Source organism: Gymnoscopelus braueri (genome assembly GCF_963280865.1).
Source record: "Gymnoscopelus braueri genome assembly, chromosome: 5".
Classification (NCBI taxonomy): domain Eukaryota; kingdom Metazoa; phylum Chordata; class Actinopteri; order Myctophiformes; family Myctophidae; genus Gymnoscopelus; species Gymnoscopelus braueri.
The window spans coordinates 22065196-22091442 of NC_137606.1; the positions used below are offsets into that span (position 1 = coordinate 22065196).

The 26247-nt window shown below is 42.2% G+C and overlaps 2 protein-coding genes across 2 annotated transcripts; both read right to left on the reverse strand.

Moving 5' to 3' along the window:
* Positions 1–381: 381 nt before the first annotated feature.
* On the reverse strand, positions 382–3043 carry LOC308085149 (uncharacterized protein; the record flags this gene model as incomplete). Its single annotated transcript, XM_080428233.1, has 2 exons — positions 382–1301; positions 2836–3043. The coding sequence occupies 2 exons, from the start codon at positions 3041–3043 to the stop codon at positions 382–384; spliced, it is 1128 nt and encodes a 375-aa protein (XP_080284359.1).
* Positions 3044–5233: 2190 nt separating this feature from the next.
* On the reverse strand, positions 5234–26017 carry LOC308085150 (S-arrestin-like; the record flags this gene model as incomplete). Its single annotated transcript, XM_080428234.1, has 15 exons — positions 5234–5324; positions 12098–12107; positions 12336–12388; positions 13440–13454; positions 16033–16110; positions 17347–17484; positions 19530–19602; positions 19757–19841; positions 20342–20477; positions 20809–20876; positions 21251–21310; positions 22588–22781; positions 25089–25133; positions 25229–25289; positions 25967–26017. The coding sequence occupies 15 exons, from the start codon at positions 26015–26017 to the stop codon at positions 5234–5236; spliced, it is 1158 nt and encodes a 385-aa protein (XP_080284360.1).
* Between the last annotated feature and the right edge of the window lie 230 nt (positions 26018–26247).

A 26247-nucleotide genomic window follows, 5' to 3' on the forward strand; every position in this document is an offset into this window, starting at 1 on the left:
TAATTTACCTACCGGATTAAAACACACAATAACTTACTTAAACAATCTCTTCCTTCAGTCTGAGCAATAACAACTTCTACTACAGAACTGAAGGCGGATGTTTTTTTCTTAAGTTAGTAGCTATTCTACACACATAACGGGATGTTGGCACTTTGTTGGGCAGCTTTTGCCCGCAGAATTAAGGATTCGGACATTTTATTGTTCAGAGAACGATCATGGAACCATTCTCAACTGGTATGTTGATATTTTGTTCAGGGCAATAACGTTATCTAAGCCTATTATCTACTGGTTGACTAAGATAATTTATTCATCGTATCTATAGGTCGGTTACGGTAATTTCTTCGGGGTCGTGTTCGGTGTGGGTGCTGCTCCGCTGGCAGTCTAAGGCTCCTCAGAGTCCCAGTTGGACTCGTCGGGCTTGACGAACTCGAAGGCCCCGCTCGCCTCTGTCGGACCGCCCCTCCCCATCATGGATACGTCACAGCTGTCCGGGTGGAGCAAGAACCCGGAAAAGGTGCTGCTGTCTTCGTTGCTGGTGTACATGCCGTTGGTCAGGCTGTCCTTGACCTGAATCCAAATACCGTCGCCCTGGTTCAGGTGGAGCACCACCTGCTGCGAGGCGGTGCCGTGGTCGGTGGTCGCGGTGCTCTTCACCTGGGGGAAGTAGTTGTGGAAGAGGCCCACCTTGAGGATGCGCTCGCGGACGCTCAGGTGGTAGCTGAAGACGTAGGTTCCGGCCACGGGGGCGGTGTAGATGCCGTTGAGGGGGCTGTAGTGGCCCTGCGCGTTGTTGATGACGTTAGTGAACACCACCGGGTAGTCGGGCACCGGGAACACGGTGGACAGGCCGGCGGAGAACGAGGACTGGATGGCGGGCATGCAGGGGCCAGGAACGCCCATCATCCCCATCGGCCCCAGGTCTCCCTGGTCTCCCTGGATTCCTTGTGGCCCTTGTTCTCCCTGGGTCCCCTGGGCTCCACCCTCTCCTTGGTCTCCTTTCTCCCCGGCGCTTCCCGTGTCCCCGTCCTGACAGTTGCATTCGCCCTCTAGGCCCTGGTCGCCCTTGACACCGGCTACTCCAGGAACACCGTTGACTCCCGCCTCACCGTTGTCACCCATGAGACCAGGGCTGCCCATGGGGCCGTTGAGTCCAGTCGGACCTCTGGGACCAGCGGCTCCGGGCAGACCACCGGGACCTGGGGGTCCTGGGATGGTCTCGCATCTGTCAGGGCACATTCCATTAACCCCCTGAGGGCCAACCTCACCTTGGGGGCCGTTGGGACCATGGTCCCCCTTATCACCTAGAGGACAGAGTTGATTGATTGATTGATTGATTGATTGATTGATTGATTGATAGCTTTATTGATTTATTGATTGATTGATTGATTGATTGATTGATTGATTGATTGATTGATGTTTGATGATTGATGAAAAATACACAATATATAGTATAATAAAATCATACAATGATTCAAGGTGGCAAGGCAACACACTATTGTATAATATAAAACGTATTATTATTATTTTTTTTACCTTTGAATCCTCTCTCTCCTTTGGCTCCCATGCGTCCAACTTCACCTGTGTCTCCTTTCACGCCCTCGTCTCCTTTCTCTCCTGCACACACACACACACACACACACACACACACACACACACACACACACACACACACACACACACACACACACACACACACACACACAGAGAGAGAGAGAGAGAGACAGGACAGGGTTATGATATCAGAAGGGACCTGTTTTGCGGTTGTGGAAAAAGTACTCACATTTTTGGATAATCTTCGCCAAAAATACAAATAGCCAATCTACAAGCTCACAATGTGTCGCGCAATTGTAGATCGGTTATTTTCATTGAATGTTCACTCCAGATTAAGGATGCTAGTGGTTAAGTACGAAACACACAAGACTGTTCTTCTGCTTCCAAGAGTTGGGTACCTTTAATTCCTGTTCTTCCTGAGAAACCTGGACGACCTCTGACCCCAGTCAGTCCCCGTCTGCCCGGGCTGCCTGGCATACCTGAGAGAGAGAGAGAGAGAGAGAGAGAGAGAGAGAGAGAGAGAGAGAGAGAGAGAGTTATATCTGATAAGATCAAACTGTAATGAATATGAATGAATGTGGGTTGTCATGTAAACATCAGAACAATAGCCAACGTGACAGAGATTTATCTCTGCTGAATAGAATTGCACACTCACGCTGAGTCATTTGATATACAGTATGTATGATTGTTACAGGTGATTTAGGTAGATTCTACCTACAGTAATCTAATCTGATTGTTGGCGGTTAGTTTCAAATTAAAGTCTAGCTAAAAAGTCTCTCTCCTTTTCTTTTTCCTTTACAACAGTATGTCCCTCTATAACACAGTCAGAAATACAACCACTTCTAACTGGTAGCGAAGGTACTACGTAACGAAAATGTCTCTCAATAGTCAGTAGAAAAGGTGCTTGAATGCACACATGCACGCAGTGGTGGGAAAAGTACTCAGATAATTACTTAAGTTAAAGTGTCAATACTGCAATGTAGAAATACTATGTTTTGTAGATCGGCTATTTTGGAATGCCGAAATGTATATATATTTGTCTGAAGTGATTAATGTATGTTTCGTAATAATAATTAAAATCTACAAAGTAACAAGTAACTAAAGTTTTCAACAAATTATCGTGGAGTAGAAGTAAAAGTACAGAAAATTGGAAATACTCCAGTAAAGTAAAAAATTACTCAAAATTGTACTTAAGTACAGCACTTGAGTAAATGTCCTTAGTTACTTTACACCACTGCATACATGCGCGGCCACCACATCAACCTGACCGCATTGTAACGTTACCTGGCAGTCCTCTATCTCCTCTGTCGCCCTTGGGTCCGAGGCTGGCTTTACAGCGAGAGCAGACACAGGACCAGGGAAGCTGGGACGTCACCATCTCACAGTAAGAATCTGTCATGTCTCCTGGGCCCTCGGGGACAGTTCCGTTCATGTCAAGGAAATCAGGCATGTTGGACATGTCCGGAGGGGGGAACGTTGCTGGCTCTGGCATTGCCAAGACAGACGATAGAGATAGAGCTACCAGCAGGAACGGAAGCACTGATGACATGATCTGTAGAGGAGGAGGGATGGAGAGAGAGAGACAGAGAGACGTTCACCACTTTGGCCCCGAATGTTATACTTAATGCGATAATGGCTGATCTTGCAGTTCACAACGTGTTGATCTAGAAAATGATTGGAAATCTTTTACCCACACAAATATTTTGTGTGGGTAATATTACAGATAGTTCAAGATTTAACATGACTTCTGATTATTTCGACCAGCTCCAGAATTCAGCACAAATGGACAGGAATTAACATTTCATAAATAGATGCCTCCAAGGGATATTTTACAATAGAACAAATGGTAGAAAGCATGTTTTGAATAACCAAAATATCCCTTGGAGGCATCTATTTATGAAATGTTCATTCCTGTCCATTTGTGCTGAATTCTGGAGCTGGTCGAAATAATCAGAAGTCATGTTAAATCTTGAACTTTATATATATATAATATACACTTTTGGCCCAGTTAAGTATATTTTGAAACATTCCTGTGAAATATCATGAGATATTTGTTAACGAGGAATGTGTCTCAGAGAAGAAGACAAATATCCAAAGATTTTTTTTAAAGCCTGAAAAAAAGTATATATTCTATAGAAAAATATATACAATTATAAGAGCCAGACCGGGTCCACAGTAGCAGGATGGATGCTGGAGAAAGATGTCTACTCACCAAACCAGGAGCTGATAAGTGAACCATGATGGCTGATGTTCTGACGAGTTGTCAGGGAATGTCTTCTATCTGCACCTACACCTGTATATATACACCTGTACAGTCTCCACCCACTCACACTGTCGTGTGTGTGTGTGTGTGTGTGTGGGTGTGTATGTGTGTGTGTGTGTGTGTGTGTGTGTGTGTGTGTGTGTGTGTGTGTGTGTGTGTGTGTGTGTGTGTGTGTGTGTGTGTGTGTGTGTGTGTGTGTGTGTGTGTGTGTGTGTGTGTGTGTGTGTGTGTGTGTGTGCGTGCGTGCGTGCGTGTGTGCGTGTGTCATTGTTAATGGGTGACAACTAGGTCTGCCGTTTCTGGTTTCTAGGAGTATTTGTCACATACTGGAGAGGTGAGAACCCTAAAGCAGGACAGCCAGGCAAGTAGTGTTCAAAGCCCATGGTTGGGTGTTTTATTTCAGGAGAACGGAACAGACATTACAAACAAACTCACATGATGCAACACCAAACAAAGTCCTAACAAGGACTGACTAATATACTGAGGGCTGATTACACAGATTACATCTGGGGAAGACATGAACATAGAACTATGAAAACTACTGTAGAACATGACCATAACAAAAAAATACTCTCTCTCAATTAGCTATTGTTACAAAAATTGAAATTTATTTCATATCACATTTTATCAAAATACGTCACATCAACCCCAGGACCATGTTGTTCAGAGTCAGACAGTCTGAAGTTTCGTCTTTTCAAACGGCATTGAGTGTTGACTTTTATAAGAGTTAAATAATCAGTTACATGTCTGGAATTCTGTTATTCTACCAGTCCACAGCATGACAGCAGTGTGTTAAGCACAATATATTTTCAAAGGTTTACAATGAATAAGTATTATCTTGGCGCTGTCGGGTGGAAACGTTGTAGCTACTGTATGTCCAAAACCGTTACTTTTTAGGAAATGGAAAGAATAACCTGTTCCAGTGGATCCAATGTAGTTATTATTTAGTCGTAAGTTCTTGTTAATACTTTGTACGTTCAATATTTTTTTAACCCAGACACACTTAACCACTTTCAACCTGGCCTCTATATTTTGGACACGTTAGTCGAAAAGTAGCAGACCTATGCGTTGTGAGCTTGTAGATCACCTATTTCTGCTACTTCAGCACAACACTGTCATATCACTAAGTGTAAAATATAGCACCAATTTATGGAGAAAAAAACTAAAACCATAAAGATGAAATATGGAGATTCACGGTTTCTGCCTGACAGTGATGATAAGCTGTATGAACACCATTAGCATGGAATGTCATTTATTTCCTATTCCTATTTGTCATCCATATGAAATTCTGAGCACTGAAAATCATGAGCAGAGAGAGTTTTAACAACTTAACAAGCACACTGCCAATCCAACTCTGTCTAAGTAAGTGGACTGTGGCAGGGTGGGTGGGATAGCCTCGGAGGCGGCCATCTTTGTGCTTTACGCCTCAGTGGGAGACTCATCATCATCGGCAATCACCTCCTTCAAGTAGGACCTCTTAAACTCCTCAAACACCATGTCCCCTGACTCACTGAGAGAGAGAGAGAGAGAGAGAGAGAGAGAGAGAGAGAGAGAGAGAGTTTGAGGGTTCAAACAAACACAGAGTTGGGGATTATAAGAGGGACAGACATATGTGGTTATGGCACACTTCATTTTGTCCACCGTAGGCTGGGAACTCACCAAACAAAACATCGCTCACGTGCTTTAATGTACATGCATGTTTGCGTGCGACTGTTCTTGCCAAACCCGGCCAGAGTGGGAAGTCTGGTCAATGCATTTCAATGAAAATGCGTGCAGACCAATACACGCGAGCGACTGGAGCGTCTATATGCAGCCAGTGAGAACGGCTGCATTCATTAACATTATCAAAGTCCGCCCGCTTATGCTTGCACGCCTAGTGGGTTTCAAGCGTTAAGGTACGGTCGCACATGCACGACTGAAACAGACGTGTTCCGCGTTCCCTTCCATTCTATGCGAGTGAAGTGGTGGAACGTCCAGTTGCGGCACATTGATGCCGTTGTGTGGACGTTGAGGTCCACACGGCATGGGTTACCTACTCCCCTTCAGTCGCACATGTGTGACCATCACCATACCCATACCCGTACACGTTCATGACATGAAAAACATGCAATCATGTTTACAGTGGTGGAAAGTGACTATGTGCATTTACTTAAGTACTGTACTTAAGTAAAATTTTTAGGTTTACTTGAGTATTTCCAATTTCCAATACTTTTACTTCTACTCCACTGCATCTCAGAGGCAAATATTGTACATTTACTCCACTACATTTATTTGAAAGATTTAGTTACTAGTTACTTTTCAGATATAAATTATGATATTATAAAACATACATTAACCACTTCAGCCCTATTTTATACCTAGGCTATTTGAAAATAGCCGATCTACAAGCTCACAACGCGTCGCGAAGCGATGCGTTGTGAGCTTGTAGATCTGCTATTTTCAAATATTCAGTACTTTTACTTTTGGTACTTTAAGTACATTTTGATGCCAATACTTTTGTACTTTTGATCAAGTACATTTAGAATTCCGGACTTTTACTTGTAACAGAGTATTTCTATATTGCAGTATTGGTACTTTTACTTAAGTAAAGTTTTTTGTACTTTTTCCACCACTGCATGTTTATCTACCTTGTCAGATTTGAATTGAGTCTTATCTGACAAACTGAGCAACTAAATCACAACCAACGTCAAATGTCAGTCACGCACAAAAAAAAAAGAGGAACATGTTGGCCCAGACAGTCTTGATTTGGCAGAAGGGGTCATTATAGGGTGGCAATAGTCCAAAATTAGCTGATAATAACTACAAGCTACAAACTATCTGCTCAGTACTCAGTTTCTGTAACACAAAACAATGAGCTTCCCTGTATTTGTAGCCTGGCATAACCGTCTTGAACATTATGACACTGTCAGATCTCCACCATATAGTCTGCAACGGCCGACCTGGACCCTTGTCACACTGAGTGACCCAGACAAACCATTTGTACGCGTAAATTATTTTTACATTTGTGGATGGTCACCTTTTAGGAACCGAAGGAGCAAACATATATTTTTTCATACTGTCCATTCTGAACAAAATGAGAAAGACAGAGACAGACAGACAGACAGACAGACAGACAGACAGACAGACAGACAGACAGACAACACAACACAACAGGAAGACCAGAGTGAAGGACAGAGGAAGGGGCATCAGACAGGTAGAAGACGGAGAGAAAGGCAGACAAGCAAACGTCACACCATGGCGTCATTTACATTTTCATTCGGACAATTTTTCATCAAGCATCACTTTCTACCTCTCCACCTGCATCGGTTTACATATCCTTTCGTCTTGTTTGCTCTCCCCCACCGCCAAGAACGTAACGTGTCATCCTAGGGTTCGGAGAGCCCATTGTGGCCGAAAGCGTATCGTGTAGTTTGGAACTCTGGGTTCAACCACTCATTGTCCTCTGAGGAGAAGCTCAGCATGTTGCACAATGCACAACACCTCCGCCACACACACACCCACAAGTGTTAGATTAACACTCCTTCATGTCTCCGAGGAGGAATTTGGCCCGAGGTTTGACACAGAACACAATACTGCCGCTCACAACGAGCTACAAGAACAACAAAGAGGCTTATGAGATGAGCCACCCGCATCCAATACGTAATATCAAGAGATGAATACACGGTATGAGAGGAAACCATCAACAAAAAACAAGGAAGGATTAGGATATCGGATGAAATCTGAGCGACTTTTATAACTTGAGGAATAACCTCCTTCCCTCCATATATTGACACCTGGGAACAGCCTAATAAACAATGAGGTGGGAAGCCACATTATGTGGCCCAAAGTTGATCCTATGGGACTTTAATGTCCCATAGCTTTAATGTCCCAGTTATTGTCTAATAGTTATCGGTGGCCTACATCTTGTCCTACTAGCAATAGGACACTAGATCTACTGTATGCTATGGGAATATAAGGGTCACTATGAGGCTACGTATATTCAGACTGGCAGCCCAAATGAGATTTTTGGCCTATTTAAGATTGGAATCAGATTGGTGTTAACAAGTCTGAACAGTAAAACAAAACAAACACATTCTTGGTGGTTTGAAATGTTTGAAATGAAACTCGGACACTGAAGCCTGATTTATCCGCCGTCGTACAACGGTGTCGCTCATCAAAGATAGCTGATCTGCAAGCTCACAAGGCAGGGTAGGCCTATAGTATAGTATACTAGCGTGTAGATCATTAGGGCAGATGTGTCCTGTTCTCTTCCATTCTATGCGAGTGGAGGTGTGGAGCGTCCAGTGGCAGCGAGTTGATGCTCATGGCGAGGAGGAGGAGTTCAACATTGGTGAACTTTGACCAGTGCTGACCTTGACTTTGGCATCAACCAAGAGGAGAAAGTGCGAGACTGACCCCACTTGTAATTTTCTTTTAGTGAGCCAACCAACAAACTTAAGTCAAACAAACTACACACTCAGCAAATCGCTTTCTGTGCGTGTCACTGCCCACAACCCACAAGATTCAGACACCTATACGTGACCGACCCTTACTCACACCTGTGCAACTTACGGAGCCCCTGAAGGGACATTAGTAGGTACATTTCTCATAGGGGTAGGTTTATTTTGAAAAGCCGTTGGGTATTTTGTGGGTTGGAAAATTACGGATTAGGCTACGTGTTTTTTTTTTAAGGGTGCAGAAAAAAATAGATAGTTGGTGAATTTGTTTTTTATGTGGGTGAAAGAAAACGTTTTAAGTAGCAGAAATGTTCAAGGGGGACAATGCCGGTCGCAAGTTGATGATGTCATTTGACCATGTGTGGTCCAGCCCTATGGAATGTATGGAATGCATGTGCTAATAAAATATTGTAATAATGTTTTGATGCTCATATTAACCTTAGGAAGTATTAAGTTGTTTTTTAGTTATGTTTAGGTTAAATACAATTATTTATTGCTGGACCACACATGGACAAATTACATCAACTTGTGACCTGTTATAAAAGCCACCCTAAAGCCCCCCTCTGGGGACATGGACCCTAACGCTGTCCACATGGTCCTGAATTAGCAGCAGTAACTAGAAATCCACACTAACCTAACGTTTGTCGGACTATTGGGACTTCGGAATAATGGGAGGTCGGAATTATGAGCGGACCCCCTTGACAACATACCCGCGCCCCTATGACGCGTGCATGCACACTGGACACAGAGAGAGAGAGAGACAGACAGACAGAGAGAAGGTGCACCTACATTAGGACCTGTGCGCATACACGTGTATACATTATACGTGTGTGTGCGCACAGGAGACAGTACGCCCTTCAGGTAAAGCCCACGTGTGATTAACACTAACATACTACATGTGACAACATTCCTCATTCACGTATGACACCCACGCATGCACGTGTAGTGTACCAGACACAGACAGAGATTAAGAGTGAAAGAGAGAGGGAGAGAGACGCAGTGTGATGCTACTGCATTGGACTATTATGCCCTCATTACATCCAGACTCAACTATACTGCAATAACCTCCTATACGGTGTCACCACCAAAGTTCTCAAGAAACTACAGTATGTACAAAACTCTGCCGCCCGCCTGCTCACCAGAACCCGATCTAGGGACCACACTTACCAGACCTCCATAACCTTCACTGGCTCCCATTCAAGCAAGGAATAGATTTCAAGATACTGTGTAGATTATGGTCTTGCTTTGCTTTAGTATTATTATGCTGTAGGTTGAAACACCTCTATTTGTCTTAAATATTTACTGTGGATATTATTTTCTATTTATTCTATTTGTGCATTAAATCAGCAGTGGCACATTTTAATCCTGTTGCACAGTCTGCAAGGTCAATAATTGAATTGAATTGAAAGTACAGCTATCTTAAGCATGGAAGTACAAGCTCAAGAAGGCTGAGAAGCCCAGAGGTGATGACTTGGATGCATGGATAACATGATATGAGACGAGGTACAATATTGATAGCAATTACGTTGTTTGTGGTTGACCTTAATGTGCGTTCTATTCAACATTTGACAGCTCGGATGTCTCTGTTGAACAAAATCTCATTATGCAACAGTTGGATTGTGGTAAGGACATCTTTATGAGGTGAGGACGCGTTTTAGTACAATAAACGAAGGAATGCTTTGAAAGAGTGTCAGGATGAGTCCTGTGTTCAAACATCTGTTTCAGATGTCATGGAGTACAAGCAACAAGCCAAAAGCATGGAAGACTTATCTTAAAGACGCTTTTACACAGCCTATTCAAGGCGGTAATGTTGCCCCGTCATTCCGTCTCGCAGTTCCGTATAAAAGGTATTATGTTATGTTATATTATGACCGAAGAGGAGGCGTTGTTGGCCACCTTGGAGCTGCCGGCAGAGATGGTTACAGAGCTTAATCGACGTCTGTGTAAAAGGGACGAGCGGCATGGGTGGAATTTCTAAGGTCTGCATGCCTTTCTGCCTTGAACCACTCCGTACTAATCTTAAATTTCTCCTCCGATGTATTTCTGATCCGCAAAAACACCTTGCTATTCTCACAACCCGATCCGCTGTCATTACAGACAGACTTTATTTTCAATGGAAAAATACCACAACGCTTTTATCATGTCAGACAGTCAGACGAGACATGATGCAGTCCGTAATATTTCATTACATTTAATAAATGCATAGGCTATCGTTGTAAAATGTAATGTACAGTCTACCGACAGCTGTCATCTTGAGTTGTTCTTAGTTCAAGCTCGCAACGCGTCGAAACGCAACCCGCTGTGAGATTGTCGAAAGCTTTCTCCACAATACAGATGCTGGGGTTTAAGTGGTTAATGATTCACTTTCTCTACCAAGTACAGTAGCTCTCTAGGGACTCGGAACGGTTACATAAGTACCTTTGAAGATAACATAATAAACGTTATTGTCATCGTCCTGCTGTGCGAGACAATAACACTGTGACATGATGTTACAAGCTTCCTTCTCTAAACTGTGGGTTGCTGCCACTCCTATACATCACTAAATGACTGTGGTGCATGTCCAAACATTATTACATCACGGTGGAAAAGTTCATGTGCGTCTAAAGGAATAGATGTATAGGAATATGACACAAATTAATCCAAGAAAACATCATTTCATTTTGAAAATGTTATATTGTAATTAATGTGATTATTGCTATTTTAGGAATTAATGAATTACAGATAGACTTTTGAGACATTTTGAGATACTGGGTTTTTCATTTTCATTTTTAATATACATTTTTGAATTACATAATGGGTAAAAAAGTAAAACATTTATGTCCTTCCTTAATTGATCTGTGTCAGACTCAGAACCACAAATGCCTTGTGGACTTTATTGACTAATGATTTCTGTCATAGTGTTTTATTCATGATCAATATCTATATAATTTGTTTCTATACTGTCACTTTGCCAGTATGGGCATGTACTGTAACAGTTTTGTTCTTTAGTTTTTGGTGAATTTTTAACCATTTTCTGTTTCAAATATGCATAATAAGAAACCTGTTTTTCCTATATTATGAATGACATTATAGGTGCATTGAGGCATGTTGTGAGTTTGTAGATCGGCTATTTGTTGTACAACAAAATATATATGGCTTATAGTTTAATATTGTCCACTTAGGAGTAGTTCACCCCAAAAAAATACTTATTTTCTATCAATTACACACCCCATGTGAAGCCTTGAATTCATGGAGTTGTTTTTTTTTGTCGCATTACTGAGCCAATAATTTGATGACCGGCGGAAAGATGCTTATGTCTCCGGTAGGAAACTCCGTCGGTCATCAAATGAATTCAAGGCTTCATGGGGTGTGTAATTGATAGAAAATAAGTCATTTTTTGGGTGAACTACTCCTTTAGGAAGAAAGAGAGCCTGCACTCCAACGCCATGGGAAAGTTTAACTTCATTAATAATCCATGACATTTTTATCCTCTATTTCTTCTCAACGTTAGCCTTTTTTGGTCCAGCACCCATGTGGATGTGCTCATTATTTAAGTTTGCTTTAATATTTTCCACTTCTTTTACAAGCCTTCTTCTTTGAGAGGCTGAGAGGTTTTGATCTTTGGTATTTTAAGAGTAGACTAGAGTAGACTAGTCATGTTTTCCCACTTGTCTAACTAATATGACATGTATTTGGTCACGGACCCCCCATCTCAAAATATATAAAATAGGGTTAAAGTAGTTAAACTGTTCCTCATTTTGCTGGGGGCACCACTTTGAGAACCACTGCTCTATAGCGGTCCAGACAATGACAGAAGTGCAACACAATTTAAAACCCAGGTTAGTGCAAACACAGAGAAATGTCTCACCTCTCCTTGGCTTCAAGACACAGAGGACAGAAAGACAGATTGGGAGAAAGACAGACAAGAAAACATGGAGTTGTCAGTACCTAAAACAAAACAGTTTAGTTTATTACAAATTTAAAAAATATGCTTTTTTGTGTTACTCAATGTCATTGTTAGCAAAGTTGCTTTGTTCCTTTGATGTTACTGCATTTACAGCAATTTGGGAAGTAAAGTGTTATCTTCTGCCCGTAAATCAGATTACCTGGATCAGGTTTAGGATGCATCAGTTTGAATGGAACCTCCAGGGACACCTCACTAAACACACACAAACACACACACACACACACACACGCACGCACGCACGCACGCACGCACGCACGCACGCACGCACGCACGCACGCACGCACGCACGCACGCACGCACGCACGCACGCACACACACACACACACACACACACACACACACACACACACACACACACACACACACACACACACACACACACACACACACACACACACACACACACACACACACACACACACACACATAAGCACACGTATACAGTAGGGCTCAAATGGTTCGGTAACTGAGCGTCTCCAGTTGATCTCCGCTCTTTGAAGAGAGGCTCTAAAGCAGATTAGTATCTTGTTTTGTCTGGAAAGTACTCTCCCCACTCCACCACACCGCTATAATCTGTCATAACTGCTCTCCAAAACACATCCCCTTGTGTGCAACGTTACTGACAACATTTAAATTAGCTGCAGTCCCCATGATAACTGATTGATTGATTGATTGAATACTTTATTTAGAAAGACATGGAAGTACAATTCACAATACAAGGTCCTCTAAACTGGATCGCTCATAAAGGCACAGTGGCTTATTTAAAATGAGATCCCCATGCACTCAAATCATGATGATAACAGCTGTCACTTGGACAGTATAGGCTAATCATGGCGTTGTGAGTGTAGAGATGCTCATGGTCTCATAGTCTTTCAATTACTGTACAAAAGTAACTGCATACAGTACATCCTAATTTCAATCAGCTTGTACAATTGCAAAACAAATGGGCCAGATGTTGAAAATATAACTGAAACCAACAGACGGGCAGATACTATCCCATAAATAGATTGCACCGGAAACGCAATCAGTTGATACCGACATGATGGTCTGATACGAAATCGTTTTTTGTTGTTGTTAATGTATTTTTTGCTTTTTGCAAATTATTCTCCCCAATTTAGTACCAATTTAGAGCCACAAAAATGGCAACATACTGTAGAAATTCATGATTTGCTAGAATTAATTTTATGAGGGCTTTTGAGAGACGGCTTTAATGCTGTTTTAGCAGTGGGAAGTGGAAACATACCTGGATCCAATCATTCTGTTGAAGTCAGACAGAAAAAGAACACATGAATTACATTTTAGCACAATAACATTCATTCAACAACATCTAAAACCATTGAGATCAGCTCAATCAACTGAAGGAAACATTAGCATGGTCTAAAAGAAATACAGGAACATGGTTTATATCATTAATATGTAAGAACATATATATTTATAATGACAAATATGTTTCTGTATAATGACTAAGACGTTTATAAACTTTGTATATGAAGGTTTATCATGACTAAGATTTATGTATTTATTCAAAGTTTATATTATCAGTATGCAGTATAAGAACATAATAGGTTTATAATGACTGAGATTTATATTCTTAGTAGAAAAGAGCAGGTACATATAAAGGTTATCCTGACTGACAACTAAACATGACAAACTACAGCCTGGTGGATGTGTTTATGAAGGCCTGTACAGTACAGTACAGTATGTACGTGTGGTTCTCGTGTTAAATATCACATAGCTGAAATATCATGTTGTCTCTCCACCACCTTATGTAACCAATACTTATGTAATCCCCATTCTAATGGTGCGTTCACACGGGGTGATACAAAGATACATGCTACCATTCATTTTCAATAGAAGCCAGCGACATGAAGATGTTCCTCACCCAGCCTGTCTTATATAAACTACACAGACAGACAGACAGGCAGGCAGTTCCTCACCCAGCCTGTCTTATATAAACTACACAGACAGACAGACAGGCAGGCCGGTTGGCCGGCCGACCGACCGGCCGGCAGGCAGGCAGGCAGGCAGGCAGACAGACAGACAGACAGACAGACAGACAGACAGCAGGCACGGACTGGCACAGAAAATCGGCCCTGGCATTTGTGATCCTCACCGGCCCATAGGGCGCCGAAATCATTTTTGCCGGTTTTGTCGCGGATTGTGTTTTTGGTGACTTTATTTCGGTTTTAGAGTTAGGATTAGGGTTAGGTTAGGGTTATGTTATTTAATTCTTATTTTTGCCTGATTTTACTTTATTTGTTCTACTTTATATTTTACTTTATTTTTGGCCATATAGGTTTACTGTTTAAATAACATTGCAACAGTAATAATAGTGTGTTCTAAATATATATAAAACAAAACGAAAACGAAATATATAATTGTGTTAGTTATATTTTGATTATTGCTTGTCAAATATTTTAGCTGGCCTATTTAATCTGATTGTTAATTAGCTCTGCATGGTTGCTGGTTTTGCATCCTGATTAGTTACTAAACCAATTTAAAATAATAGATATTTTTCGTTTGTAATAATCCATGCTAATTATTATTGAACCATTGTAGATGTTCATATTTCACGAATATACATAGGAAACTATTCTTTACTATAATTGTAATTACTCCATTTATAGGTCACGTCAGTAGGTCCATTTTACCGCGATCTAGTCACAGTCCCAGTTTAATATCACTTGTCTATCAATCAAATCATCTACACATTGCCTATATGCAGTCATTTGTTACACTTAATATACAGCTTCACACTCCACAGAGCGACTACATGAGACCTTTAAACCTACTGTATACATTGGATAATCAAAAGGAAATTAAATGCAACTCTGCCTTCAGCCATACACCAGATATGTATTGTGTATGTATGTATGGTTTGCAGTTTAACTTGTCAAAGTCAGTAACATGTCAATGTGCGCAAATGGCTTGAGACAACATAAGCCTTTTCAAATGCAGTCTCAGCCCCTCTATTTCCAACGTAGGCAGCACACCATAAAACAATGCAAGAGAATGAGACAAATATACAATAGCGTTAGAAATGTTAAATAACAACATAGACCACGACCACATCTTTGGTGGTAGCAGCGGTGACTGACAGCAGCACTATGGACCGACTCCTCGTCCTCGCAGTTGCTGCCACCGGCGACAACCGCGACATTAACACGCTTGTCAGCAGACTGGGCAAACAGCTTCGTTGTTTTTATACATTTCCCCCCATCAGCCTCCAGACATTTTTGTTTTTTATCTCTTACTTTCTCCGAACCACCCTTTTCTTTCTTTTTTTGTTTTCTTTCCATTTTTCACCTGCTGACAGTACAATCCACCTGCTTGCATTCTATCAACATATTCCCGCCCGCTTTTTTGAAGTGGTTTACGTCAAACGTGGAGCAAACCACTTGAGCGGGGGGGAACGTAGTCTCCACCTCCCCTCTACTAAAGACACAATCGCTTCAACCCCCCTCCCCCATGACAATGTAGTGAATGGACCGGGCCGGCCAATTTCTCTTACAGGGCCGGTGGGCGCTGGCCCGGCGCAGGGCTGGGTGTTTTTTTCGTCACAATAAAAAAAAAATGCTTGGCTTGGCCGCGGCCCCAGAGCCAATTTCTTTTACAGGGCCGGGCTGACCCGGCGCAGGGCTGTTTTTTTTTTTCTTCACAAAGAAAAATAATAAAAATTGCTTGGCTTGGCCGCGGCCCCAGACTGCCCGGCCGTTCTGGCATTTGCCAGAAGTGCCAGACCGTCCAATCCAGGCCTGACAGACAGACAGACAGACAGACAGACAGACAGACAGACAGACAGACAGACAGACAGACAGACAGACAGACAGACTCACCCTGAGGCAATCATCCTCACCACCACCTTATAGGAAACTAGAATACCCAGCACCTCCTTCAACACCTCCTCCTTTACACTGCAGGAGGAGAGAGAGAGAGAGAGAGAGAGAGAGAGAGAAAGAGAGAGAGAGAGAGAGAAGAATTGATAGGATAATCACTAGTTGATAGTTAGACTCTTTGACTTCTTACAATTATAGTTTAGTATAGTTTAGTCTTTGTCAACTTGATCGTTCAACAAGGGAAAGCCAACGACCACAGCACCGCAACGTGTTTTCATTCAACTCAGAGTTACAGTTAACATTACTGTTGACATAAATACAAAAAGATACATTTTTAATTGCATGTCTATGCTTATATTTTTATAGGTGTTTCTATAGGCTTTGTATAGCATAGTGGTTCTAAGCATTATGTGGTTCCAGAGTTACAGGTTTTGTAAAACAATACTGCAATGCATTGATATTAAAAACTACATTGTACCTGTACTTTTGAGTACTTAAGTCTCTTTAAAAACAACCACTCCAGTACTCAGGCAAAAAAAATGCCTAAGCAATGAGTTGAATATTTGGCAAGGAGTATGTCTCTGCTGTCCGGCGGAAACCAGCTAACTCCAAAATGTAAATGTTTCAGGAAATGAAAAAAACAAAACAAAAACTGGAGTTAGGAGGTTTTGTTCATCATTGATAAGAACAGCTGAATGGACCTCCAAGCTCACAATGAGGTTGGAAGTCAAAAGGGGGTGGAGCCTGGAGTCAGCAAAACCAGCTAACTCCACCCTCCTTTGGGGGAGTTAGCTGGTTTAGCAGAAAGTTTGAGGATCCAATGGAGTTAGCTGGTTTTGTCAGAAGCGCTTTTTAATGCTTTTCATTTTATTTTTTTTAACCAACACACAGACGTAAAGGGTGGTCAATAGCACTGATTTATGGAAAAAAATGCAAAAGCGTCAAAATGGAGTTAGCTGGTTCCTGCCGGACAGCAACGTGTATACTTTGACTAAAGTACTGGGGTTGAGTACTTTTTCCATCACTGCCTTCACATTATATCTCCAGTCGAATATGTCAAGTGAATACGTTTGTGTACAACTGGTTGTGCTAGAAGTAGGAGCAAGTGTGTTCCTACATGCTGGAGGAGGCCAGGTTTGTATGTTGTGTAGTGTGTAGAAGTAATAGTGTGTTCCTACATGCTGGAGGAGGCCAGGTTTGTATGTTGTGTAATGTGTTGTGTGTAGTAGTAATAGTGTGTTCCTACATGCTGGAGGAGGCCAGGTTTGTATGTTGTGTAATGTGTTGTGTGTAGTAGTAATAGTGTGTTCCTACATGCTGGAGGAGGCCAGGTTTGTATCTTCATGTTTGAGTTTTCCATCCAGGGCCAGACCTCTCCTGTCCTTGTTTAGAGCCAGCAGGGGGCGCAGTGTGTAGTCTGTCTTCATACTGGCTCCACTGGGGACACAGTCACTGTGTGGGGCAGATCAGTCCTTATGGTTAAACTGCTTTATAAACTCCTCCAAAGAATTTGGTTGATTATTTCTCCCCTTCAATAATACCAATTGGTATTGTATTTTATATTGTTGTTATCGATGATTAGTCACCTTTACCCATGCTCAGGTGCCAGTCACACACCTCAGTGCTGGCAGGTCGCTCAAAACAAGAGTGATTACCAACAGAAGCACATCGGGGGATTTTGGCAAATGTTTGCGGGCCCTACCTACACGTTTAGCTGTGTTGCTCATTCCACGATTGCACGATCCTTACAAGTTATACCTTGTTGTAAAGGTGGCTAATCAACGATAACAACTATATAAAATACAATACCGATCCTACATCTATAATTAAAATGGCCTAGCCATGGTGTTCATAAGGGGTCTGCCAGCACACAAGCACTCCAACTGCCCCCAAACCTGGGACAAAACAGTCAGTGGTCTGGCTATTGGATAGGCCTCTTTCCCCACCTTTAATGTACTTACACGTTGCAGTTAATAGCAACTTATTACTTAAGTTGCTATTAAATGCCTTGATGTCATATTCGACCATAGGCCTAATACTGCCTATCATTTTGTTATGAACCTGCTGTAGCCGAGGGGATATTTCTCATGTTATTTTAGCAGGCTTAAAAACATATCTGGCAGGAAAAGAGACAATGAGATAGATTTACGAGTGGAAAGCCAACTATTAGGAGGATAGGTTCAAAATGCAACAATTACATTTTGAACCATTGCTTTTAAAACAAGCTTGTAAATAATTGTGTGTTCTAACTTGATTCTGTAGACTACTCCTATTTAACTTTTGTTTAGAGCAACGATGCTGCAGCGGTTCCTTTGAACATTGTCTCTCAACAAAATAAATGTGTCCGTGACCACGTTGTTCAATAAAAGCATAGCCTACCCTATACTTTATTGACGTGGTGCTTGATTGATTGATTGATTGATTGATTGAAATTTTTATTAGGCAAAAAATGTAAAACAGCACAGTTACATTTAAAATACTTTGTCTAACAGGTCCGTTCATAAAAGTCCTTGCGGACTTGTTTCCAATGAGGGCCTTGGTATTTAATTCATAGGCATATGAGCACTTGAGCAGTGCTGTATCCAGTGTGGTCCAGTCTATATTTGCTGTGTGCGCATGTTAAGAGATTCAGCAACAATCAGTCCACCTCTCAACACCTGCACATTGATTTATTACTGTACACTGGAGCCTGCCAGTCACAATGTGGGACAGCGTCTCAATTTGTGGGACGCCTGAAAAGTCATGGAAATGTGGGACTGTCCCACGCAAAGGGGGACATCTGGTCACCCTATTACCACCGCTTCTATGCTGCTAGCCTGCTACATTGCTGCCAAATGCACTTTTACTGTTCTCCCCCAATAACACAATACTGTGTTAACCACACAGAAAATATGTACGTGCCCGAAGAGCACTTTTTTCTAGTTAGTATTATTGAAGGTGAGAATTGAATTAACCGAAATTAAGTTTCCAAACTTTTTTTGAGGAATTTATTATTATGGTCTTCAACTGTGGTCACATGCACATCATATACAGGTGCTGGGTTGACAGGAATATATTGCAAACAAGACCATCAGTCTAAAATCCCCGCTAGCACTCCCTAGAGGCCATGGTGCTCTTTACACCAACAGACTGCCATTGCTATCATCATAGCACCATGCTCTCACTAGGGCTAAGATTTATAAAATGTAAAATTACAATTAGTGCCAGAATGGGGGGGGGGGGGGGTCATTGGAGAATGAACATATTGTAAACAACAGCAAAAGTGTTAAAGTTAAGTACTGAGCAACTAATATTAAAAATCTGAAAAGTATTGGGAATTTTGGCCTGTGGGTGGCGCTAAAGGAAAGGCCATGGGGTCACCAACATCAGTAGGGTTCATCCTGCTGACCCAGCTGGCTAACGTCAGTATTCCTGTTAATAGTGAAAATCCACTGCTGATGGAGAGACAGAGATTCTATTTAATGTTTTGCTTTAGAGACAAACTAACTAACACTCACCCCGTCTCTTCTTTGGCCACAGGTTTGACGTACTTGTCATTGTAGTAAAGGACAATGTTGGTCACCTGTTCAACTGATAGAGACAGACAGAGAGACAGATGGATGGATAGCGGGAAGACAGACAGACAGACAGGCAGACAGACAGACAGACAGACAGACAGACAGACAGACAGACAGACAGAGATGACAGTATTGTACAGTAGCTACTATAATGTTTTGGTTCTGACCTGAAACACTGATGTCTTTAACGTTTCTTTTGGACAAGTTTGTAATCTCAACACTGGCCTTGACTGGTTCACCATGGTAATACGTCTATTCAGACATACAGACAGACAGACAGACAGACAGACAGACAGACAGACAGACAGACAGGTTAGTGACATTGTTAATGACGGCATTCATACCACTGTACATGATGAAAGTGACATCAAAACAACACAAATTTGTCACAGAGGACCTTCTCAGAGTCGCGTCGTGTACCTCTATTTTAAACTTAAACGTAACTCCTATACTACGGAGCCCTGGAGTGGCCTTTGAGATTTAAACGTGCTGTTTTTATCTGTCAATGGCCACTCCGGGGCCATTTATAACCTTGTACAGTATCTAAACTTAACCTTCTCTAATGTATTTTAACCGCGTTGATGCATCACTCCACTGAAGAGCAATGAGGTGCAGAAGGTCAATGAGGTGCATTATCTACGTGTATGTATATCTATGGGATCTGCTCTGGCTGTTTATACAATGCATTGTGGGTAAGATGACACGGCCAGTTCAGGAGCCACTAAAGTATTGTTGTCAAATCCAGTGCATACCTCTTTCTCCAGGCTGACCTTTAGGTGCAGAGGTTTGTCAGACATCAGGAACTCAAACATCGTCTCTGCAGACGGAACAACTCCACTGTTCACTGGAGCAAACTGGATCTTACGCACAGACAGACACACAGAACTCCTACATTGTACACACACGCACGCACGCACGCACGCACGCACGCACGCACGCACGCACGCACGCACGCACGCACGCACGCACGCACACACACACACACACACACACAAAATGAGAGCAATACAGTAGAAAGAAAGAGAGTTGCAGGAATAGAGGTAAAAAGTGGAGAAGATATATAAATGTATAATTATGAACAAGCTGTGAACCTGAGGTTGTGTGATAGATTCTCTGTTGTTTTATTTATAGCTGAGTGCATGCGTGTGTGTGTGCGTGCGTGCGTGCGTGCGTGCGTGCGTGCGTGCGTGCGTGCGTGTGTGCGTGCGTGTGTACATACGGTTTGTCTATTGCAGCGTGCTTGCTCTCAGCGCTGAACACCTTCACCTCAAACTCCACCGCACATTTCTGTTCCAACACACACACACAGTTGAGACTGCTTCATAAATCCATAAATCCATCCATCCACCCATACATCCATCCATCCACCCATCTATCTATCCATCCACCCATCAATAATATGATGTCATAATGAGTCATGCAAGGTGTCCATCAACATGTCACTTATTTCAGTGCAACTTTTCCAAACCGCAGGGTGACCTTCTCTCCATGTCAGGTTCGGTCACATGAAAATTGCACCCTGTTCCAAATGTAACTCTATTGTAGACAGACAGACAGACAGACAGACAGACAGACAGACAGACAGACAGACAGACAGACAGACAGACAGACAGACAGACAGACAGACAGACAGACAGACAGACAGACAGACAGACCAGTACCTTTCCTGCATCAGAGGGTCCAGGCTGTAGACAGACAGAACACGGCAGATTGTCTGGAAACTGGAAGGAAAAAGGTGACATCATGTTTTTCAGTGAGCATCACCCACACTGATGAACGACAAACGTTCTATAAACATGCAGAATGTCTGAGTCAGTCAAATGGCTGAAATTAATAGGGCTGGTGGTTAATGTATGTTTTGTAATAATCAAAATCTACAAAGTAACTAGTAACTAGTAACTAAAAAAGTATAGAAAATCGGAAATACTCCTGTAATCAAAAGTACCTCAAAATTGTACTTAAGTGCAGTACATGAGTAAATGTACTTAGTTTCCACCACTGGTGTGGACTCATGCCATCCACTTGAATTAGAACACATTTTTAAATGATACATATATAGTTATGAAGGAAGAAGCCACTGGAGCAAACTCTGACATTTAAAGCCTTTTTAGTCACAGGGTGAAGGCAAATAGAACGTTTGGATGTCCATACATCCTCATCAGGTCAGTGCTCCTCCAGTGCCTTCTTCCTTCATATCAACATGTCGCTCCTGAGTTGCACCGGACCCTCCTGAACTTGGCTTGAGGCGTGGTGGAACCCCCATTGTTCCCAAATGTAGAGTTATCTACATATGGGAACAATGTTATGTAGACAGGTAGTTCTCAAACTTTTTGATGTCAAGGACCCCCAAATTGATATGTATTTGGCCGCAGACTCCCCCATCTGAAAATGTTTTGTGCCAGGGACCCCCAGAAGAGAAAGATGTGTGTTCAAATGTTCAAACACTTTCAAAATGTTCAAATATATCAGATGTACAAGCTTCGTGCCGCGCTGCAAGCTTATATATGTGCTACTTTCAAATAGCCACGGTAACACATTTAACTGGGGACCCCCTGGAACCCCTCCAAGGAACCCTGGGGGTCTTTCGTACCGGACCCCACTTTGAGAACCACTGGTGTAGACAGCCCTTTTAGCGATGTGACACATTGTGAGCTTGTTGACCGGCTGTTTAATCTACTGACTGACTTTGACGACATCACGTTGATGTCAACGTGTGCCTCACATCAGCCTGTCCCAGTGTTCAGTTCAGTTCAGTTTATTTTCAGCATTTTTGGACAAAGAAAAAAAATTCTGTGTAATGTACAACAGTATACAAGAACAAGGCACAATCTCAAAAGTCCATGGCATAAGTTGTCAAGTCCATTTGGCATAATAAAGTGTCCAAGATGCTAAAAAAGAGGACAGGGAGAAGCATAATGCTTATCGAGCCCTACCCCCGGCTCAGTTTGCATAAATAAATGAAATTGTCACAGTGTTGACGGCACACAGTGTGTGTCACCTCAAAGAAGAAGGGGTAGGCGTTGTCCCCCAGCTTGCGGAGCAGGTTCTCCTGTGCGTTAGTGCGTGTCAGCTTGTCCTTGTCCTGCAGCTCGGGGTACACCAGCCTGGTCGCCAGGAAGAGGTCCCTCCGGAACGGCACCCCCGTCACGTCCGCGTAGCCGTAGCGGAACATACAGGACAGCGTCACGTACACTGTGGGAAGACCACCAGGTAAACAAAATGAAACCTTCATTAAATTAGACAGTGTACGGTTCAGCTATTATCGCTATTCAGCGTACGACTAAGGGCAGTTCACACTGAGCGCTATAACGATAACTATAACTATATCGTTCACCATTGTATTTGTGTTATAGTTGGTGTGGACTCTGCCATCCACCTGACTTTTTTAAACTATATTTTTTATAGTTATAGTTATAGTGCTCACTTGGTGTGAACAGGCCTTAAGGGTGTAGGCTTTAACACATCGAGTGCCATAAACGGTCCGGGCCGTTTTTGAGGATCCAAACGAGAAGTGCCGAAAACGGTCCGGACCGTTTTTGACCCAATTCAATTTTTATACGAGTGGCCCACGTGGGGCGCTAAAACAAAACTTTGACATCACCCAAGGAGTTTCTGAGAAGAAGAGGCTGGATGTGGCTCCATGTCAAAAATCCTTCCGGTCGGCGTTTTCAATGTTATCTCCTTGACTAAAAGCTTAATATCTCCATTTCTTTTTAACGTGGTGGAAACGAGCCGTTTTCGATCGGCGATCACGCTGCAATGGAGGATCGCGTTGGAAATATTATTGTTCCAGGCGTTAGTCGGGACCCTCCGCCGTCTCGCACGCACGCTTTGTTTACATGCACTTCCGCGTCGGGGCTTCTACAGCACGAAACGTATAACGCAAGTGGATGGAAGAAATGCAGGCACTCAACGTATAATATTTTAATAAACCTCTGGCACCCAATGTGTTAAGTGGTTGAAACAAATGCAGTTTCTGGATTAGACATGAGATTATGACATTGCATCTCAGATTGTGACATGTGGATTAAACCTCGGATTATGAGATCTGGATTAGACCTCAGATTGTGACATGTGAATTAGGCTACATCTCAGATTATGACATGTGAATTAGACCTTGATTATGACATGCGGATTAGACCTCAGATTATGACATGTGGATTAGACCTTGATTATGACATGTGAATTAGACCTCAGATTATGACATGTGAATTAGACCTCAGATTATGACATGTGAATTAGACCTTGATTATGACATGTGAATTAGACCTCAGATTATGACATGTAAATTAGACCTCAGATTATGACATGTGAATTAGACCTCAGATTATGACATGTGAATTAGACCTTGATTATGACATGTGGATTAGACCTCAGATTATGACATGTGGATTAGACCTTGATTATGACATGTGAATTAGACCTTGATTATGACATGTGGATTAGACCTCAGATTATGACATGTGGATTAGACCTCAAAATATGGCATCTCTGTGTATTTCTGCAGTGTCTTTCTGTGTCCCAACAGTGTCTCTATGTTCCCTGCATGTGTCTGTGTCTATGCATTGTCTCTGTGTATTTCCTGCAGTGTCTCTACAGCAGTGGTCATCAACGTTTTTCAGGACAAGGACCGCTTATCTGAGAGCCAGATAAAGCAATGACCCCCACACTACATATTGTATGAAATCGCGTTGTAGATTAAACATTTTCATAGATTTCATCATCAGTGTTGTGTAAATCAATGCTTTATTTTGTTTACACGTAATCTTCTCTATTAATATGTTGGATTCATTTTAATGTGTATTTTCAGACATTTAAACACTCCATAATTAGTAAACTTGACCATTGGCTCTGTACTTGGTCTGCTCTTTTTTCCCCCTCTACACCAAACCTCTTTGCCTAAAATAGCCGATCTACAAGGCGTTGTGAGGCACCGGAGCTTGTAGATCGACTATTTTTGGCTAATGTTCCCCTCAGAATAGGGATATTAGGGTTCAACTGGTTAACGTAAAAAAAACTAAAACATTCAGACAGAGATCCCCCCCCCCCCCTGTAGTAACTCTGGGTGGACAGGTATGTCCTCTGTTGTCTGTTGGAGAATAGCCTCGGAAACCCAGGCTTTTTTTTTTTTTTGTTACAAAAGAAAAAAAGCCTGGGGGAGCCATGCAGGAACGATGGTCTTGGACCTTGTTATCTCCTAACCAATCAGAGTGCAGAGGGGCGTCGCTCTAAATTTGGTGACGTCAGCGTGCTCCGTGCACAGGCCGAGGGGGGGAGGGGAGGGGAGGCGGGGACATAGATTGGTGAAGCAATAGGAAGCCACGCACAAATCCAGGCGGCTGTGTTTGGGTCCGCCCTTCAAGACCATGGATTGAGCTCGTAGCCTCAGGCTAGTTGGAGAAAGACCAATCTGGGATCCCAGGTCAAAAGAAAGGAAAAACAGCGACCCCAGCGTTTTTCACTCTGAATTTGTTCTTGAGAGATTAGAGAAAGACTGACCTTTACTTCCTTTCAGCAGAGCAGGGTCAATCAACACAACTCCATCTGATAAAAGGAGAGAGAGAGAACTCTCTGTTTATTAATTAAACTTTAATGAATCAACAAAAATGCTCTGTTTCCAGAGCATAAGAAGAACTCACCAATGGGATCTACAAAGTCACCATGGTCCACAAAGTCTCTCTTGGCCATGTAGACCGCAACCTGAAGCAGAGGAGAGATTGTATGGCTTATACACATCTAAAACAAAGAGTATGATTATATAATAGGATTTTAGATCAACACCACAATAAGATATTTATATTGTGGTAAAAAGAAATTACATTTAAATGTAGAATTGTTTACAAAATAATTACTCAAAGGAGCACCTCACCCATTTTCAAGTATCTTCATATAATTGGTCCTCACTAATGGTCATGATAAAATGGAGAAAACAATTCTACTTGGTCTGTGCCTCATAGGAGGGCTGTGTTTTTTTCCAAATAAATTAAATTTTGTTTTATTTAGATTTATTTATCAACAGGAGAACAATGGCTTCCATTATAGCATGCTAACTTTCCAGGAATAGAAAGCCTGCAGTTTCTGATAGCTTCGATTCCACATCTATGATCTGAACTGTCCACAGCCCACCAATGAGACACAGAGCGAGTAGACAATAATGTTACCACCAATAATGAGCACATGTTGAAAATGGGTGAAGTCATCCTTTAAAAAGTTTGTAAACGTAGCCTCCATGCTAGTGGAGAATAGTGGTGTAACAGTCATGTAACAGTGTGTAACAGAGCATGTAACTGTGAATATAACAGTAATTTAACAGAGCATGTAACAGGTTTATAACAGCATAGTCATTTAACAGTAATGTGTCTTCAGTGTTGACTCACCGACTTGTCTTTGGAGACCTTCTTGAAAACAACTTGTTTAGAAGGAGTCATGGCTGGTCTGCACACACACACACACACACACACACACACACACACACACACACACACACACACACACACACACACACACACACACACACACACACACACACACACACACACACACACACACACACACAGTTGGCATAACAAACAACATGATAGTACACAACCCAACAGGACAGTAATAGTTGAGATAATGCTTTCTACTGTCTTCTGTCATTTATTTTGTAATTGTGTGG